General features: G+C 41.0%; 1 protein-coding gene across 1 annotated transcript in view; it reads left to right on the top strand.

The window, feature by feature from the left end:
* Positions 1 to 18,728, top strand: part of afmid (arylformamidase) — a 32,482-nt gene that overhangs the window by 8,474 nt on the left and 5,280 nt on the right. Inside the window, exons 4-10 of the mRNA XM_078571153.1 lie at positions 2,750 to 2,854; positions 7,227 to 7,275; positions 7,559 to 7,644; positions 9,107 to 9,179; positions 12,416 to 12,513; positions 13,325 to 13,403; positions 14,078 to 14,213. Of these exons, the coding sequence (XP_078427279.1) occupies positions 2,750 to 2,854; positions 7,227 to 7,275; positions 7,559 to 7,644; positions 9,107 to 9,179; positions 12,416 to 12,513; positions 13,325 to 13,403; positions 14,078 to 14,213 (626 nt within the window). The remainder of the gene's footprint in view (positions 1 to 2,749; positions 2,855 to 7,226; positions 7,276 to 7,558; positions 7,645 to 9,106; positions 9,180 to 12,415; positions 12,514 to 13,324; positions 13,404 to 14,077; positions 14,214 to 18,728) is intronic.

Below are 18,728 nucleotides of genomic sequence, written 5' to 3'. Positions count from 1 at the left end.
TGGGGGGTGTTCAGGTGTAGGGAGGAAGCCTGAAAAGCGATCCTGTTCAGGACTCCGGCGGGAAGGGGCCACCTCCATCAACATCCTACTTTTAACCCCCCTCAAAAGGTCTGGCCCCCCCAGTGCGCTTCCTCCCTCTCTGGCCTCTCCACCAACACCCCTAACCCCCCCTCTGCCCACCCACTAGGGCCTCGCCTCCCCTCCCCGCCCTGAGACTCCCAAAACTTACCTGGTCCTGGACTCCCAGGACTTAGACTCTGGGGACTGCTTGCAGTCCCAGTCCTGTCCACTGCAGCTTCTGGCGCTGTCTGATGGGCCGTCAGCAGTCTGAGGTGGGACTTACTCCCGACTGAGGGGGAAAAGTCCCATCTTCAGCCAATTAATGTTAGATGGAGTGTTAAATGGCTGCAGGGCAGCCAGGATGACGCGGATGTGTTTGCCGTTGAATCCTCAGATGGCGGGAAGGGAAACTCCGTCATCTGAAAGATCCTGACTATGAGCTCTAGATTGCTAGTTCAGTACCATAACCAAATGGGGGAGGCAATGGCGTAGTGGTATTGCTGCTGGATTAGTAATCCAGGGACTCAGGGTAATACTCTGGGGACCCAGGTTCAAATCCTGCTACAGCAAATAGTGGAATTTGAATTCAATAAAAATCTGGAATTAAAAGTCTAAATGATGACCATGAAACCATTATCAATTGTTGTAAAAGCCCATCTGGGGTTTCTAGGAAATCTGCTGTCCTGGTCTGGCCTACATGTGACTCCAGACCCACAGCAATGTGAGCAAGAGCAATAAATGCTGGCCTTGCCAGTGATGCCCACATCCCATGAATGAATTAAAAAAAAGTACTGTACCTGGTATGTAATGAGAGGAACTTGATCACAGACCTAACGTACTCTGCTATATCTATCTATTACCTGTTAATGGTTACAAATGATCTTTTATGAAGAAATTTGTTCCTGATTTTTCTGTAAACCAGTTGCCAGTCTTCAACTGGAGTTCACAAGTCAATTTTAGCACAAATATTTAAATTGAGAGCAAGTCTGGATTTGGGCAGCTATTCTTTTAATGCCTTATAATGTAGCAATGTAGCTTGTAGCAACCTTCAGGAGATTAATCTGGAGAAGACTCCAGGACAATCCGGGAGTTTAAACCACCTTAACTAGGAAGGTTCCAGATTCAGTCCCTGGTTTGGAGTTAATTTAGTTGATCTCAGGAGGGAAGTAGTTCAGGGGTGATGTTAGTGTTAGGCTCAGCTATGGTGACCAACAAGATTTAAAAGCAAGTAACTAAAGGAAATATGAAAATAGTACTGGAAATAAAAATGGAGATAAAAAGGAATAAAGAAAAAATTGAGCATTATTAAGAATCATAATATATTGGAGAAAACAGTACCTTAGTACCTCTTAAAACAAATACAGAAAGTATTTAAATGGTAATAAAGGTAGAGTTAACAGATCATTTTATGGAAACAGAGTTAGCGAAACAAAAAAATTAAAAGTAGGTAACAAATACATAAAGAATGAGGAAATTAAAAAAATTGTGATTCCAGACCAAAGTATGATTTTTATTGGGGTCAAGCATTAGATACCAATGTGTGATGCCTCTGGTGACCTGCTCTAAGGAATCTGCCAGTGCTACTTTGAAGCTGGTCACTATCAGGTCTACGAGAGTTGCCTTCAGCATCTGGCCCACCGAATTTCCATCGCTTTCTATGGAGAAGCATTAGTTTTATTTTGTACTATCCCTTGCACCACTATCAAGATTGGAAGCTTGGTGTAAGTAGAATGAACAACTGCATCCTGTCACTCCTCATGGCTATATTTTAACTCAAAGGTTAGCTTCTCACTATTTTTCTTCGTAGTCCCAAAGCGCTACAGGCAAAGAGAACATAGTGAGTGAAACAGTTCCACTCCCCTGCCAGTACCGTTTTGTCCTGGAAATCAGAAAGTACACAAGAGAGGAATGGGTTTCATAGTCCCTCTCAGTGGGAATTTGCCTGGACTAGCATCCACTCAGGGTTCCTCCACAGCAATTCAATGATATGAAGGAATTGAGAGTGGATGCATGATAGATGCTTGTCCAAAATCTACAAGGCACAGGTCAGGAGTGCAAGTTCCCCTCCAAGCCACTCACCATCCTGACTTGGAAATATATCGCTGTTGCTGGGTCAAAATCCTGGAACTCTCTCCCTAACAGCGCTGTGGTTGTACCTACACCACATGGACTGCAGTGATTCAAGAAGGCAGCTCACCACCACCTTCTCAAAGGCAACTAGGGATGGGCAATAAATGCTGGCCTAGCCAACGAAGCTCACATCCCATGAATGAATTAAGAAAAACTTTGGATAAATATGTCTGTGTCCCATTTCAGCTCATCATCTATAAATATACTAGAATACTGAACCCACCATGTTGCCATCATATCTTTAGTATCCGCTTTATTAAACAGATCAGACCTCAATGTTTCATCAGAATCATGGTAGTTCTGACAGTGCAGCACTTCCTCACTACTGCACAAGGTGTGAACCTAGAATACATGCTTGTCTTAGAATGGAGTTTCGTCTCACAACTTTCTGACTTTGAGGTGTCAGTGCTGCAGATAAGTGTTGAGTGCCTGCTTGGCTATGTGTAGATCTCCATGGTACCAATGTTACCTTTCCAATGGGCTGCATCACCACACCATTTCTAAAATGGATACTGTATATTAATCCCAAATCAAACATTTTTTTTTTGTCTCCCTTCAGGTACTGAAAAAGGCCGCAGTGTAGCTCAGACTTGGTTAGATGTTGCCTATGGACCAGGTGATGATGAAAAATTAGACATTTATCTACCTCCAAATCTATCAGAAGGTTTGTGGAAGAATATAATCCAGCTTTAATGAGTTTTAGTTCAATAGGAAGTCAATTTGGATACCTGCTCTTTTGTTTCTTTTAAATATATATCATTTTATGCTATGTAAGCATTGTATTTTTTTGATGTGCTGTAATGTGAATTGCAATCGGGTGAATAATTTTATCCCTGAATGTTTTCTCCACTCCTTTCTCCTGAAGTCACTGACCCCTTGATAGAATCCATTTCCCAGGTGCACTCTCGTGCTTTACCCTGGGTATCCATTATTCATGTGTAAGATTTAACAGTGAGTAGTACCAAACTATTGGACTGCATGGAATATTGCACTGGAGTCCAATCCCATTTAACTCAGACAGCATAAACCAGAAGGGAAAACTGACCATTAAAAAAATTCTTGCCCCTGTCCTTCAATAAACATGCCACCCTTACTGCTCCCTGGCTGAGATAGTATCTCACTACTCTAATGGGATCAGATTTTGGACTTTCCTGATAAGACCATAAGACCATAAGACATAGAAGCAGAAATTAGGCCATTCAGCCCATCGAGTCTGCTCCGCCACTCAATCATGGCTGATAAGTTTCTCAACCCCATTCTCTCGCCTTCTCCCCGTAACCTTTGATCCCCTTACCAATCAAGAACCTATCTATCTTGGTCTTAAATACACTCAATGAACTGGCCTCCACAGCCTTCTGTGGCAATGAATTCCATAGATTCACCACTCTCTGGCAAAGGAAGTTTCTCCTCATCTCTGTTCTAAAAGGTCTTCCCTTTACTCTGAGGCTGTGCCCTCGGGTCCTAGTCTCTCCTACTAATGGAAACATCTTCCCCACGTCCACGCTATCCAGGTCTTTCAGTATTCCGTAAGCTTCAATCAGATCCCCCCTCATTCTTCTAAACTCCATCGAGTATAGACCCAGAGTCCTCAAACTTTCCGCATATGTTAAGCCTTTCATTCCTGGGATCATTCTCGTGAACCTCCTCTGGACCCTCTCCAGGGCCAGCACATCCTTCCTGAGATACGGAGCCCAAAATTGCTCACAATATTCTAAATGTGCTCTGACCAGAGCCTTATAAAGCCTCAGCAGCACATCCCTGCTTTTATATTCTAGTCCTCTCGAAATAAATGCCAACATTGCATTTGCCTTCCTAACTACCGACTCAGCCTGCAAGTTAACCTTAAGAGAATCCTGGACTAGGACTCCCAAGTCCCTTTGCACTCCAGATTTCTGAATTCTCTCCCCATTTAGAAAATAGTCTATGCCTCTATTCTTCCTACCAAAGTGTATGACCTCACACTTCCCCACATTGTATTCCATCTGCCACTTCTTTGTCCATTCTCCTAACCTGTCTAAATCCTTCTGCAGCCTCCCCGCCTCCTCAATACTACCTGTCCCTCCACCTATCTTTGTATCATCTGCAAACCTAGCCAGAATGCCCTCAGTTCCTTCATCTAGATCATTAATGTATAAAGTGAAAAGTTGTGGTCCCAACACTGACCCCTGCAGAACTCCACTAGTCACTGGCCACCATCCTGAGAAGGACCCCCTTATCCCCACTCTCTGCCTCCTGCCAGACAGCCAATCTTCTATCCATGCTAGTACCTTGCCTCTAACACCATGGGCTCTTATCTTACTGAGCAGCCTCCTGTACGGCACCTTGTCAAAGGCCTTCTGGAAGTCCAAGTAGATAACATCCATTGGCTCAACTTTGTCTAACCTGCTCGTTACCTCCTCAAAGAATTCTAACAGATTTGACCTCCCCTTGATGAAACCATGCTGACATTGCCCTATTTTACCATGCACTTCCAAGTATTCTGAAATCTCATCCTTAATAATGGACTCTAAAACCTTACCAATGACCGAGGTCAAGCTAATCGGCCTGTAATTTCCCGTCTTTTGCCTCACTCCCTTCTTAAACAGGGGGGTTACATTAGCGATTTTCCAGTCCTCTGGGACCCTCCCAGTGATTCCTGAAAGATCACCACTAATACCTCCACTATCTCTTCAGCTATCTCCTTCAGAACTCTGGGATGTAATCCATCGGGTCCAGGTGATTTATCCACCTTCAGACCTTTCAGTTTTCCTAGCACCTTCTCCTTGGTAATGGCCCCCCGACTCTATTGAACTTTGGGGATGTTACTCGTGTCTTCCACCGTGAAGACTGACGCAAAGTACCTATTCAGTTCCTCCGCCATTTCTTTGTTCCCCACTACTACTTCTCCAGCGTCATTTTCCAGAGGCCCAATGTCCACTTTTGCCTCTCTTTATATATCTAAAAAGCTCTTGCAATCTTCTTTTATATTACTGGCTAGTTTACCCTCATATTTAATCTTCTCCCTCCTTATTTCTTTTTTAGTTGTCCTCTGTTGGTCTTTGTAGGCTTCCCAATCCCCTGGTTTCCCACCGCTATTCGCCGCTTTGTATGCTTTCTCTTTAGCTTTTATGCTGTCCCTGACTTCCCTTGTCAGCCATGGTTGCCTCGTCCTCCCTTTAGTGTGCTTCTTCCTAGGGATGAATTTTTGCTGTGTCTCCCAAATTACTCCCAGAAACTCCTGCCTTGCTGTTCCACTGTCTTTCCTGCTAGGCTCTTCTCCCAGTCAATTCTGGCCAGCTCTTCCCTCATGCCTCTGTAGTTGCCTTTATTCAACTGTAATATCTGATCTGCATGACTCAGTACCTCCCTGAGTAATATACACCAACTGGTCAGGGAAATTTCAGTATCTCTTCTGCTGTTGAGATACAAACCATATGATAGCAAACAAGCATTTTCTAAATGGAATACCTGCTGTCAAAGTAGCAGCTAAACATCTATTGCCGCTATCCTGGGGCTAAGTGGTCTGATTTTCATGAGGCCAACAATGTTGAGGCCTTGCTTGACTAGCTAAATTTTCATCTATCAAATGCATAAGCCTGCTAATGTAATCCATTTACACATATTTGCCCTATTGACTTATTCTTCTGTCATGAAAAAGTTTTGCAATTAAATATTCTCAGAGTTCTAAAATTTTGCACTATTTTACTTTTCAGAAATCAGAAAGCCTTACTAATGCCCGTGGCAACCCAAGTTGATTGGTTTATGAATTTTCAATACTGTTAGCACAAGTTACAGGCAATTTTTATCTAAAATTCTGTTGATTTGGTTTTCCAATTAATTGATTTTGGTGATTCAGCTACGAATAAACTATCCTCTGCTTGTGTACTACATAGTATGGTGAACCAATTAAATAAGGCAATAGTTAAATGGCACCCTTGTGACTTCACACAGTAATTTCTTGTAAGTAGGACTAAGTCAAGCCTGATGACTTCCAGGAAAAAGGTTACTCTGTCATGGGAAAACTGTTGAGTCTCACCCGGTTCACGTATATCCATTCATGAGTCAAAGTTAGACCCATGTCTTTCCACCACTGACATTAGTCCAAAAATACTGATGAGTTGTCATGGAGATCATGAGGAAACCCAAGTGCAAAAATTTTTAGCAAAAAGCTAAAGAGAAAAGCAGCACCATCTACATGATGCAAAGTAAGACATTGCTTGAAATCTGGGTTCAATGGGTTTATATATAAAGAGTTTTAAACATCTTCCTGTACTGAACTTCCTGTACATACTGAATATGAGATAAACATTGTAATTATATTATTTTGCTAAATAATAAGTATCGGTCTATTAAAAGCAAGTGACACTTGGAGAGAGGAAGTATTTTCCATGTACGTTACCTCCCCAATAAAGCTTTTAGAAGATTCTTCTGGAGAGGCAATGTTTACTGTTATATCAGTTAGAAAGCAGAAATCCTGCCTGTAGGATACCAACTGGGTTAAAGTATTTATCTATTAGGCTTCTCAAGCAGCCAGGTGAACTGAGTAGAACATGGTATCGTTTTTAAATCTAGGTGTAGGTTCCTGAGCTCAAACAAATATTAAATGGTTACTAGCTGGAAAATTGAAATAGGACTTGTTTCCACTGACTAATTGAAGATACCTGGTTGGGCGACCTGTCCACCTTCAAGTCTGGAAATGCTGCATCATATTGGGAAGTTGGGCAATAGAGAAAGAAAAAATAGACTTTAAGCTATAACTAATGAAACAAAAGAAACAAAAACTGCCAATGATCATGTTTTTATACGTTAACTATAATGTGTCAGCAAAATAAAATTGAACCTTCTGCTCCCTTCTACGTTCTCAACTTCTGATCTACTCCTGCTCCTAATTCCTATGTTCATATGTCATACGTTCGTATGTACTCTGCCTCTGTATAACATGCTGATATTGCACATTGGTTTCATTAAATCCTTTGTAATACTAACCCAGATGCACAGAGATAATGGAATTGGAATGAAGGCCATCTAACACTAACTTTCCTTTGGTAAAACTACAGCTCCAGCTCTGCTGATCTATTTTCATGGAGGTTACTGGCAGCTGCTGAGGTGAGTCCTGGAAAACAATGTTGAAAACTTGTTCCATTTTATAATATGTGGAAGTCTCCTATGGAGTTTAGTCAAAAATAAAATTACATGGGTAATGGTAGAAACCAATAGCAGAGTAAGAAAGATATGGCATGTAGAAACTGTTTCTGGGACTTCATGGGCTAGATAACAAGGGTTCAAGACTATAAATGAAATACCTTGGATATCCTAATTCTACAGTTTATGAACACAAGACATAAATAAATATTTTAACAGATTTACTCTTTTACATGATTGTTTGCAGCAAAGACTTGTCTGGTTTCATGGCACCTCCGCTGGTTAAGGCTGGAGCAATTGTTGTTGCTGTTGAATATACCTTGGCGCCGAAAGGTAGGTACAAACCTCCAGACCCTGTTAATAGTACCAGCAAAACCAGGAAATATGCGGCTTTAAAACTTTTATCACTTACACATTTGTCCTGAAATAAATCCTAATAACACTGTATTTAAGCTACTCCATTGTCAGTTGTAGGTTTATTACTGTAATAGTAAACTGATGCCATAAAAGTTAAAATTAAGCATCACTTCTTGCCCGTCTTCCCTTTGTTACTATTCTCTTTCTTTTGGTTTCATTGTACTTTATTTCCAGCAAATCTTATAGTAATTATTTGACAACATTTTAGAACAAAAAATAAATTGTAACCACTTTGGAAAACACTCTTTGTGCACCAAATCTCTTCATCCATTGTGGAGATAAAGGTAATAAAGAAACCTCTGATTTGATGAAGACCAGTTCCAACAGATGGCCTAGGTGCATAAAGACTGATCTGGTTATGTCATAGACAACAACAATTTGCATTTATATCACACCTTTGGGAACCAAAGTGGTGCAGGAAAATGGTCAGAAGAAGCCTAAGGCAATTTTGCGGAGAGCAGTTTTGTAAAGGCTATTGAAGAACTTGGAAAACTGGTCAGGAGAATGTTGGGAGCTGTTGAGGTCAGAGGTGGCAGAAGTATTGATGAGCAATTCAATGATGGTGGGCATGAGGTAGGAAATGAAGGAAGCAATATTATATAGTTAGGTGATAAGATGTGATGTTTGAGTTCAGCACAAGGTCAAACAGGACACTAGGATTATGCATTGTTGGATTCAGTATGAGCAAGCAACACAGGGCACCAGTAATGTGCACTGTCAAAACCAAAGCTGAGCAAACAGCCTAGAAAGTGAATGGAATCGGAGCTTGAGCATAGAATTTCAGATAAGAAATTAATAGGCTGCTTTCAGCCTTACCAGTGTCAAGTGCAGCAAACTCTTATCTTGATGTTGGACAGCTGGTTGGATATGATAGCAAGGACAGTTAAGTGGTGGTGAAGAGGTAAGGTTGAATGTTATGGTTATAGCTTATAGCTTATAGTTGGAAGTTGGCCCCATGTATATGAATAAAGTTATTCAGAGTCAACATGTATGCAGACGAGGAAACAAGCGGACCAATAATGGAACCTTTTGCTACAGCAGAGGTGACTGTGTAGTCATGGTAGTAGAAGCCATTTTAGAAAATGTACTGCCTATTTTGGTTAGGTTAGAGTCTAAATGGACATAGGATATATCAACCTTGAAGGGAATTTAGAACAATGTTTTAAGACTGAAGTATTGAAACTTTTTTTTTAAAGATATCAACTGCCTTATCAAGATGGAGCAAATCATTCTAGGTTCTCATACACTGTTTTACCTGATAAAGCTCCATCAGTGTTACATTTTTGCTTTAAATAATAAAGTGCTCCAACACCAGCTTGAGGTCTGCTGTTACTGCATGAAACTAATTCCAAATTAACTTTTTTTTTTGGTTTTTCAGGTAATATGGATTTAATTGTGTCTCAGATCCGACGTAGCGTAGCTTTTATTGTGCAGCAGTATTCTGCTTTGAGGTAAGATCTGACAAATGTTATTTCAGAACTTCATGGCTACAAAATGGAACCATTGCCATTCCGATGGAGGGGTTCCTCTACAATCCTAGTAGTTTGTTGGAAGACAGATTGCTGACTGCTGTGACACCTGCAAGTCCCCTTGAACACTAATCCACAGACATGATGGCAGCAAACTGACCTTGCATGGCAACAAGCTGACCTTGCAGCACTTTGGGCAGCTGTTGTCTGTGCTTCAATGAAGTTGTGACATCGGTCATTAGATGTTACATCATGGTTGAGTTCACAAAAGGCAAACAGAGTTGGCCATCACTTACTTCCATGATGATAAGTACTCTAAGCTCTGCTCAAAGGTTTGTGACAAGTTGGTGCTGGACTCCTCCATGCTCCTAGACATTGAAAACAGGCTTTCTGGCAGCTTTTCCAATTCAGCAAGCATTTTGTTTCGCATACTTACCAGTGTTTTTCTGTAGGCTGGCTGAACATTGAAGTCCTCATCTGCAGCTGAACCCATGAGCAACCTTATCCTCCAATGAGCTGGCATCTGCATTATTCCATTGCCCTGGCTGCAGGTTACTCCTGTCCGTTGTCTCATCATGTGCAGATTCCACCTCTAATCAACCTGCTAAGACATGCATTGTGTCAATATCTGAGCTGGTGGCTATGAAGTGTCTTCATCATAACTCTCTTCTTAAAGTTCCTCCACTGCCTGGTTAGGTTGCACCTTTTGGGTACCTGAAAGGTGCAGGATAATGTTGTGGTGAGGAGAGGGTTGGAAATCAAGAGGAGCATGTTTGCACCATGTGAAACCAGCAAATCAGAAGAGATTATGGGACGGGGGGGTGGAATAGGTTGTGAGAAAGAGGGTTAGTTATGTGAATACTGCCATCTTCATTGGTTTCAGCCCTGCTGCTGGCCACAGCCTCAGCAATGGCCATTTCAATAATGGTTAGCACTATCTCCCCCTTGGGGTAAGGACATGCAGCCACACCTGTCCCTACCTAGTTAGTTTCTGCTGCCTCCTATGTTGCATCATTCTTTTTTCCCAGGGCAGATTAATTTCCTGCATGACTTCCAGCATCTGCTCCAGCCACAGGATATCCCGCCTTTGAGAGATGCAGACTACGTTTAAGCTTGCGCTGGCTTTGAGTGGTGTATGGAAGTTATAATTTTGATAATTGGCATGCAGCCAATGAACACTGGAACATGCAGCACAAAGTTTGTTGTGCTGGTGAAGTTGGCCCATTTTCCGAGGATATCGAATTTAGCCCCTATGTTTCCACTTGTTACTGGCAAGAGCAGAGCTATGGGCCCTAAATATAAGGTGGTCGCTAATAAATCCAATAGGGAATTCAGGAAAAACCTCTTTGCCCAGAGACTGGTTAGAATGTGAACTCACTGTCAGAGGGAGTGGATGAGGCTAATAGCATTGAGGCACTCAAGAGTTAGCTAGGTACACGCTTTAGGGAGAAAGGAATAGATGGAGATGTTGATGGAGTTACATGAAGATGGGTAGGAGGAGGTTGTGTGGATCATAACGTCGTCATGTATCTGTTAGGTCAAATAGCCTGTTTCTGGGCTGTAAACACTTTGTAATACTTTCATGCTGAATATGTGACAGATCTGTCTTAATATAAGGAATCAACCCCAAATGTAAAGCAGGACAGTGTGGTTAATTTAAATAATCTATTAGAATATGAACATTTTCAAAATGAACATGTAAATAATTAAGGTAATTCAACTTAAAAGTTGTTTAAGTACAAAAATATTGAACATAGTGAATGAATTTTGGCATTTCTTAATTCACTGCATCTCCTGCCACCACAATGGAACAGGAAGTCTGTGATGCTGATGTCATCATTGTGCACCTGAAACAGAAGTCAGCACACACTCCACCAATAAGGGCATGCAATATGCCACTGATGTCATTCTTGTGCGCCCATTGAATGCTCACCACCCAATTGCTCACCTCATTCACTGCCCCACTTGCTCACCACCCCACTCACCACTTCACTCGCCACCCAACTTGCTGCTTCATTCATTGCCCCACTTGCACTTTACGTGTCACCCCGCTTGTTGCTTCACTCGCCGCTTCGCTCGCTGCGTGACCCACCGCTTCGCTTGCCGCCCCACTCACCACTTTACTCAATGCCCAGCTTAATGCCACCCCCCCCCCCCCCCACCCCCCGGCCGCTTTGCTTGCTGCCCCCTTGCCACTTCGTTTGCTGCCCAACTCACTGCTTCACTCGCTGCCCCCTTGCCACCCCAGTCGCCACTTCGCTCGCCATCCAACTTGATGCCTCCCTCGCCGCTTTGCTCGCTGGCCCCTTGCCGCTTCATTCACTGTCCAACTCGCCACTTTGCTCACTGCCCCCTTGCTGCTTTGCTAGCCACTGCCATCGCCGCTTCGCTTGTTTCCCAACTCTGAACCCTTGGCTGCTTCACTCATCGCCTGTAGACAGTGAGGGAGCAGGACGATTAGTGAAAAGGAGGTAGTGAGGGGTGGGGAGTGGGGCGACCAGCAGGGTGGCCAGCAAGTCACAATTGCAATCCTTAACCATGGTGGAAAAACACATTTTATTGATGCTGCACTTGTTAAAATATCTTTACATTGCTCAAGAATACGGATGGTCCTATTCTTTGCTGCAGGTCCCTGGCAATGTTGTTGCAGACACTGGGACTGCATGAACTCTGAATGTGCCTCCTGCAGTTGTGGTGGAAGCAAACACAACCTTTCTTAATCACTTACTCTTTGTTGACTTGTCAAGAAAATGTCAACATCTTCTTTAGGGATTTTTCTGCTATGGACCATGCAATGATCCCTGAAGCAGGAACAGCTGTGTATAAAGATGAAGTCAAATCGTTCAACTCCAGAAATTTATTTTCAATTAAGATTATTAGGCAAGAGGGACCAAATCCCATGTTTCACTCCCTGCGAAAATATGTACTGAATGGTCACTGTTTACATATTTCCCACAAAAAAGAAAAATTAAGTAGAATTCAATGTTGATGTCAGAATCCACCACAACAGAGGACTCTCTGCACAGCTTTGTCTGCACAGCTTTGCTTTGAATTGTTAAAAAAGGCTGACATTATTCCAGCAGAAAAATTGCAGTTTTCTGGTGGTTTTCTGAATAAAGTTTTCTTTATCAGAAGGTGCGGAGGGAGGGATGATGTGTTTTCTGTTTAGGAACAACTCACAAAAGATTTATACTGCTTTCCTTTTGCATGTCTTTCAGTGGTGTTTACCTCTGTGGACATTCTGCTGGTGCCCATTTAGGAGCTATGGTACTTTGTACAGATTGGGCAGAGTATGGTGTTTCTCCTGATATTAAAGGTAAGAGCAGGAAGGTATTAAGTTCCTTCTATTTAGTGCACTTAGCTTTGCTTTCAATCATTTTAGTTGCAATAACAGAAGGGTTCCTAGGGAACTGAACTCACATCTTGTCTAGGAACACAAAGTTGCAGTGAATTTTTCTCCCATCCCTGAATAAAAATCACTTGGGGCCTTTTAATGAATTGTTGTGTGCATTAGGCTGAGGCATGTTGTGTTGAGAATGGAAGACATTTCTATTTTGGGCATCCAATATCAGCATCAAGCACTCTCAGGTCAAGTAAATAGCCAGATGCGCAGTAAACTTTCCTTTATTCTATCCCAGTAATGAGTACTGCCTTTAAAATAGTGAAATGTAGCATAATGCATTTTAAATTGATCATATGAAGGTTACTTGACACAGTATTGACATTTTAGTGTGATATTCTAAATTTCCATTTATCATTGAGCAGAAGTTGAACACAAGGTTGAAGTGCAGACATTTTAATAATGGTGAAAACTTCCACTGGGCCTAATGAGAAAAGTTTGTTTGAGCAAATCTTTGTGGTTAACTTGAAAGATAGTGGTTACTTGAGTAATCAGAAAATGTGCGGTGTAGGAGCTTTTGTGCTACAGGCACACTAATGTGTAATGCATATTATGCTTGAGTTTTATTGTTTAGGTGATTAACCAAGGCTTTTGGGTGCATGAAAGATATTGATGTTTCAAAATGAATACTGCCCAGGTTTTTGCATGCACCGTTTGCAGCATCATTCCAGTTTTCCTTGATTGTTGACTGATGGTACAATACAGAACATGTTTTATTTCTCAACAGGTGCTCTACTTGTCAGTGGGATTTATGACCTCTGTCCAATTGTCCACACCTCTGTCAATGATCCTCTTCAGATGACTGAGTATGTTCACTGAATGTTCACCGCTAAGTGATCATTATTATTACATTTATAAATGACTTATTTTTGTGGCAAAATTTCATATACACACTATTTGAAGTCAATGGTGTAAAGTTCAATTACCCCATTGTTCATGCCCACTCTTCATTATTTTGTGTGGTACGCACATTCACACTCACCTGTCTGAACAGCTGATATTTCTTCAACCCAACTCGGCAGAGTTCTTATAGCTAATATATGCTGCTCATTTTGTTTTCAGCTCTAGGTTTTTTTAGTTTCTGATAAATTGCTGTTGAAGTGAGTGCACTGGATCTTGGCTAACCGATAGAAATAATATAAAGAGATAATGACTTATTTTATCAAGTGTTCTATTGTCGCCAAGTGATAACACTTTCACTTAAATTTAGATCTGAAAAGGAAACTTTAGAAAGTCTTGCATAAGCAACTTAGAAGTAGAAACTACCTTTTATTTATTTATTATAATTAGTATTTATTAATTTATTACTAATTATTAATAACTTATTATTAAATCAGGCCAATATGTTTGGATGAAATCTCTGACTGTCACTTTAACAAAATTGTTAATCCTTTTCTGGCAGAGGTAAGTTTTGATGATGGTCACAATGATTTCTTTTGTCACATCACTCTGAAATTAATACCTCATTGTGGCTTGATAGGGGCGATGCTCTTCGAAGTAGTCCGATGCAGTTTATGAACATCATGAAACGACAGGGTGGGAACTGTGAGATCGTGGTCTCTGTGGCACAGCATGATTCAGCTGAATTTAAAAAACAATCTCAAGAGTATTACCAGGTACACATTCATTTTATGTATATAATGTTTTCCATCTGTTCCACTTCCTTTAGCCCTATTTTCCTATCTGTTGTTCAGGCAGATTTTGAAAAATTCAGCTACCCTAAATAGAGGCTTGTAGGTATGGTGGGCAATTGAAACTGTACAATGTGTAACATTTTGTCATTTGGTAGTATAGATCTTGAATATTGCTGAAAAAAAGAGACATGTCAAAGCTTTTCATCTTGCCCTCATCAGGACACTTCGCAGGACACCAGGCAGCTTGACCCTGATTGGTCAAGGTATTTCCCTGAGGAACGAGTCAGCAAATGGCTATCACTTATTTTGTTTAGCTGAAACAGGTGCAATGTGTGTATGTGTTCTTTTTAAAATTTCAAACAATGCTTGGCAGTTAACTGTCAATCACCATCAATTTCTGCATTCTCCATGGCAATGCTTCTACCAATCAGAATCCACTTGTCAGCCAATCAGCACTCTCTTCTCATACAGTATAAATTGTTGTTTCCCCTTATACTGGTATTCTTGCAAAGCGTCTTGATGAGTGCAAGACGAAAAGTTTTGACATGTCTCTTTTTTCAGCAATACTTATGTAACATTTAACTTATTTTTTCAACATGCAATCCTAGCAGAACTGAAACTGAGCCATATATCTTAACTTTGCCTGGTGTCATTGTATGGGAGGCTGTATTTAACATCTTATGGCAATATGAATGGATTCTTGGGTCTCTCAGGGTCTGAATGTAAATTTACAATAGCTTCTGGAGAATATTGTTACAGTCTCCACAGAGACTGATAACTTTTAAAAAAAGATATTAATTTCCCAATGACCTACGCAAAGGATCATGCAAGATTTTTAATGTAACAAACATCAACTAAACATTACTTAATAGGCAACTAATACACTAAACTACAGAAAATGTATCCGCTAGTAATTTCTTAACACAACCAAAAACCCCACGCCACATTTATACATTACACTGCACTCTCCGTCGACATGTAGTCTTGAATTTAAGGTCCAAAGTTCCTCCTAGCTCTAACTTCCCTGCTTCAAAGTGAACCTTCCCATGTCGTTTTAAACAAAGTCCCCTTCACTCAACCCTTTGAGCTTAATCGAATGGACATCCTGTTGCAAGGTTGCCTCTGGTGGTTCTGTGGTCTTTAACTCTTCACAATCCTTGTTTCCTCAAACACGGGTTCCGTCCTCACCAGCCCTGCACTTGGTGATTAACTGAAAAGCAGTCCTTTTCTTCTGCTGGCATAGCAGCACCTGTTGTGGGTTCTTTCTGACTGCCTCTTGAGTGTGGAAGTCTGTAAGCAGCAAGAACAGCTGCCTTCTTTCCTGTGTCTGGGTGTTAAAGCCCACATCTTACTTTAAATAGGGCTTGACCTGGACGCCTGTCCCCATGGCAACCAGATTAAATGGGCCTATTGCCAGGCAGAGTTCAGTACAAATTCATGCCATCCCGTACAGGATTCTGTTTTACCTTAAATTAAAAGAAACATTTAAAACATAACCATCTTATAAAGTCCAGTGGTCATAACATTATACTGCATTATACATTGAATTTACAGCAAGCCTCACAGCTTTTGGAAATGAGGCCCGGGTTTCATAGAAAGATCATGGCAGCCCTGCAACTATTTAACATTTGAGGAGTGTTAATTGGCTGGAGGCAGGATTTCCCTGAGTGAGGGGAAAAAATCCCTGCTGAGTCTTGCTAGCCAATCTGATCTGTCAAACAATTAGAAGAAAAATCTCAGTTCATCTTAGTTATACTTACATATTTAATTGATATAAATACTGCCATCATCTTTTAAAAATGTTTTTTACTACTAGCCAGAAGCGCACTGCCTGCCATATTGAAAAAGGAAGGAAAAAAAATCCACATGCAGTGCCCAAGCTTGAAGCGGGTCTTAGACCCTTTGCATATGAAAATAACACTTACTTGAAGGCTTGACTGCTAGACTGGTTCACTCTGAAATGTGTCAATCATGTATTGTTTCCTATGTCAAGTTAATATCAGTTAATGAATCTGCCATTCATTTCAGAGATTGTGCAATATTTTGCATCTCCATTATCTACAACCTTGTCTAAGAACAATTCAATCCTGTTGAACTGTAATTCTGAAAATACTTTGCTACAGACCCAAGCTCACCTCACTCAGAACGAGTCCTGTGATAATGTATAATCTAACAATTTTACAGAGCAATTTTTCTCCTAAAATGTACAAAATCGCACCATTAAAAGCAGTGCAGATGTACAGCATGGCGCTATCATTTTGGTAATTTAGTGAAGGAGCATTGGAAGAGCTTTCATTTTTATTGGATTTTTGTCATTTAATAAAATAGTGACCACTTTAAACCATTAACTGGATTCTTGAAATGGGAAGCGGTGTGTCTTATAATAAAATGGCCAACTATGAATTAAAGCAGTAAATGGGGCTGGTAGACTTAAATAACCTATGCAGAACATTTTAATAAGTGTTCTGCATAGGTTATTTAACCTAATAGTGCAAATAGGCTTAATAGTGCAGCTGAAATTTCACAGGTCTGCATTTAAAATAGTTTAATAATTTTATACCTACTTGAAAAAAAATCTTTTATGTCTTCTATGTAATTTCTCCAGTTCCCTACTCCATATCCAGCTTAGAAGGCGAGCAGCTAACTTTTAACCAGACTTCCGCTTACAACTAGATCATAGTGAGAATGGCCTGACCTTTGACTTTCTCTGATCTGAGTTCCATTCTGCTGTTCCAGGACAGCATGGCCAAAATGAGAAACTTAGGCCTGAATTTTCGCAGGGTCGGAAGGGCTCCATGCCTTAGCCAAATTGGTGCTGGAACCTGGAATCCAGAAATCCTGCCCCTGCACCCAGCACCCACCACTTTCAAAAGGGGGGGGGAACGGAAGTGGGAGGTGTTTCACACATCTGCAGTTCATGAAGGCAGCAACACATTTAAGAGAGCAGCTGTTTTCAATCAGAAGCAATTTTCATTACCAGAATTTCAAAAACATGATTTGTGGCTATTTAGACATGTGAGGATAAGGTCTAAACCTATAAGAGTTCTTTGGAGAACTCAGGTACCCTTTTGGAGAGGTCCAGCTGCACCTTTGGGGGAGGTTCAGGCACCCCTTTGGGATTGTTAACAGTAGACATGAATTTGCATTAAAAGCAGATAAGGTCAGTAGAACTGTCAAACAGTCAAGTCATTTAAATCTCCAGCTCTTTAAAATAAAAAGGGACTGTAGTTGAAAAAAATCAGTGCTTGCAATTTCAATAGATGATTATCGACCTAATGGTTATCGTTATAGGATTAGTGCTGCTTGATGGCTTCTAGAACCTATCACCACCACAGGGGAGTAGAGCTTGTAAGTTTACAGTTTGATTGACAGCTCCAAGTGGTAATAACAAGATTAGCTGTTTTTGATGTGGGGCTATGAACAGAAATGTTTGTTTTTATAGATGATTAAATACTTGAAGGGAATGTTTGTTACTTTGAAAGAATTTAAGAATATTGAATGGGCTTTTATCAATGAGTTTTTTAAAAATATAGTGAAATGTGCTATAGATACTTAGGACTTTATTTTATTTCATCTCACCATGGCTCCTGAGGTCTGCCCATGGTGGATACTGAGACGGCATGGAGGTTGTATGACTCAAGGGTGGTGGGTAGGGAGTCCAGGGTCAGCATGAGTTGGCACGAAGTTGACAGAGGGGCTATAAAGGGCTATGGGAACGAGAGGGGTCATGGGTTGGCATGAATTGGCACTAAACTGGCACAAGGGCTATAAAAGTGTATGGGATGGGTAGAGGGGCATGGTTTGGTACTAAGGGTATGAAGGCCATCGGAGGTGAGTGGGAGGCATAAGTTGGCATTGTCAAGACACTACCATATTTTTCCTAATATTGTGGGATATTTTAAAGGTTTGTGTTTGTGTGTGTGGATCTGTGTGTGTGGGCTGGAGACGGGTAGACTGCAAGGTTTAAATGATCAAAGCAGTGAGGTGTAAAACAGGCATTTGAAATTAAGAAAGCGAAAATGAAAATGAAGATCTAGGGTGAGGTCAGCAGATATAGTGTGAATGAAATTTACATTTTTGGATAAATGTAGAAGTGTTTGATTTTTAAAGGGACATGGACGATTTTTACAACTAGCAAGATAAATAAGGCAAAGTTGATTTTTCCCAAGAGTGCTGGCCATAGTGATAATGTGAAAGATTTTTATATTCTGGGAAAAGCAACTTCTAAAGACAAGTGGAAACAATGGGATTCACAGATCAAAAAGGGAGAAATATTTTTAAAGAAGGATGGAAGGCTGTGTGAGGTGTGGCCATGTGAGATTTTGAAAGGTGGCTGTACGAAATAGACTTGGGGAAAAGGCTTTCGCCACCCAGCAGAAATTTGCTATTCCAGTAAACAAAGTTGTGTTAAAAGCCTTTGGAAGTCTATTGTCCAGTGGGTGCTTGTGGTAAAATTGCTGGATGACTTTATAAAATTGAAATCCATTTGGACTGCAG

Source organism: Cetorhinus maximus, chromosome 24 (genome assembly GCF_964194155.1).
Source record: "Cetorhinus maximus chromosome 24, sCetMax3.hap1.1, whole genome shotgun sequence".
Taxonomy (NCBI): domain Eukaryota; kingdom Metazoa; phylum Chordata; class Chondrichthyes; order Lamniformes; family Cetorhinidae; genus Cetorhinus; species Cetorhinus maximus.
This window is presented reverse-complemented; position numbering and strand designations above follow the sequence as displayed.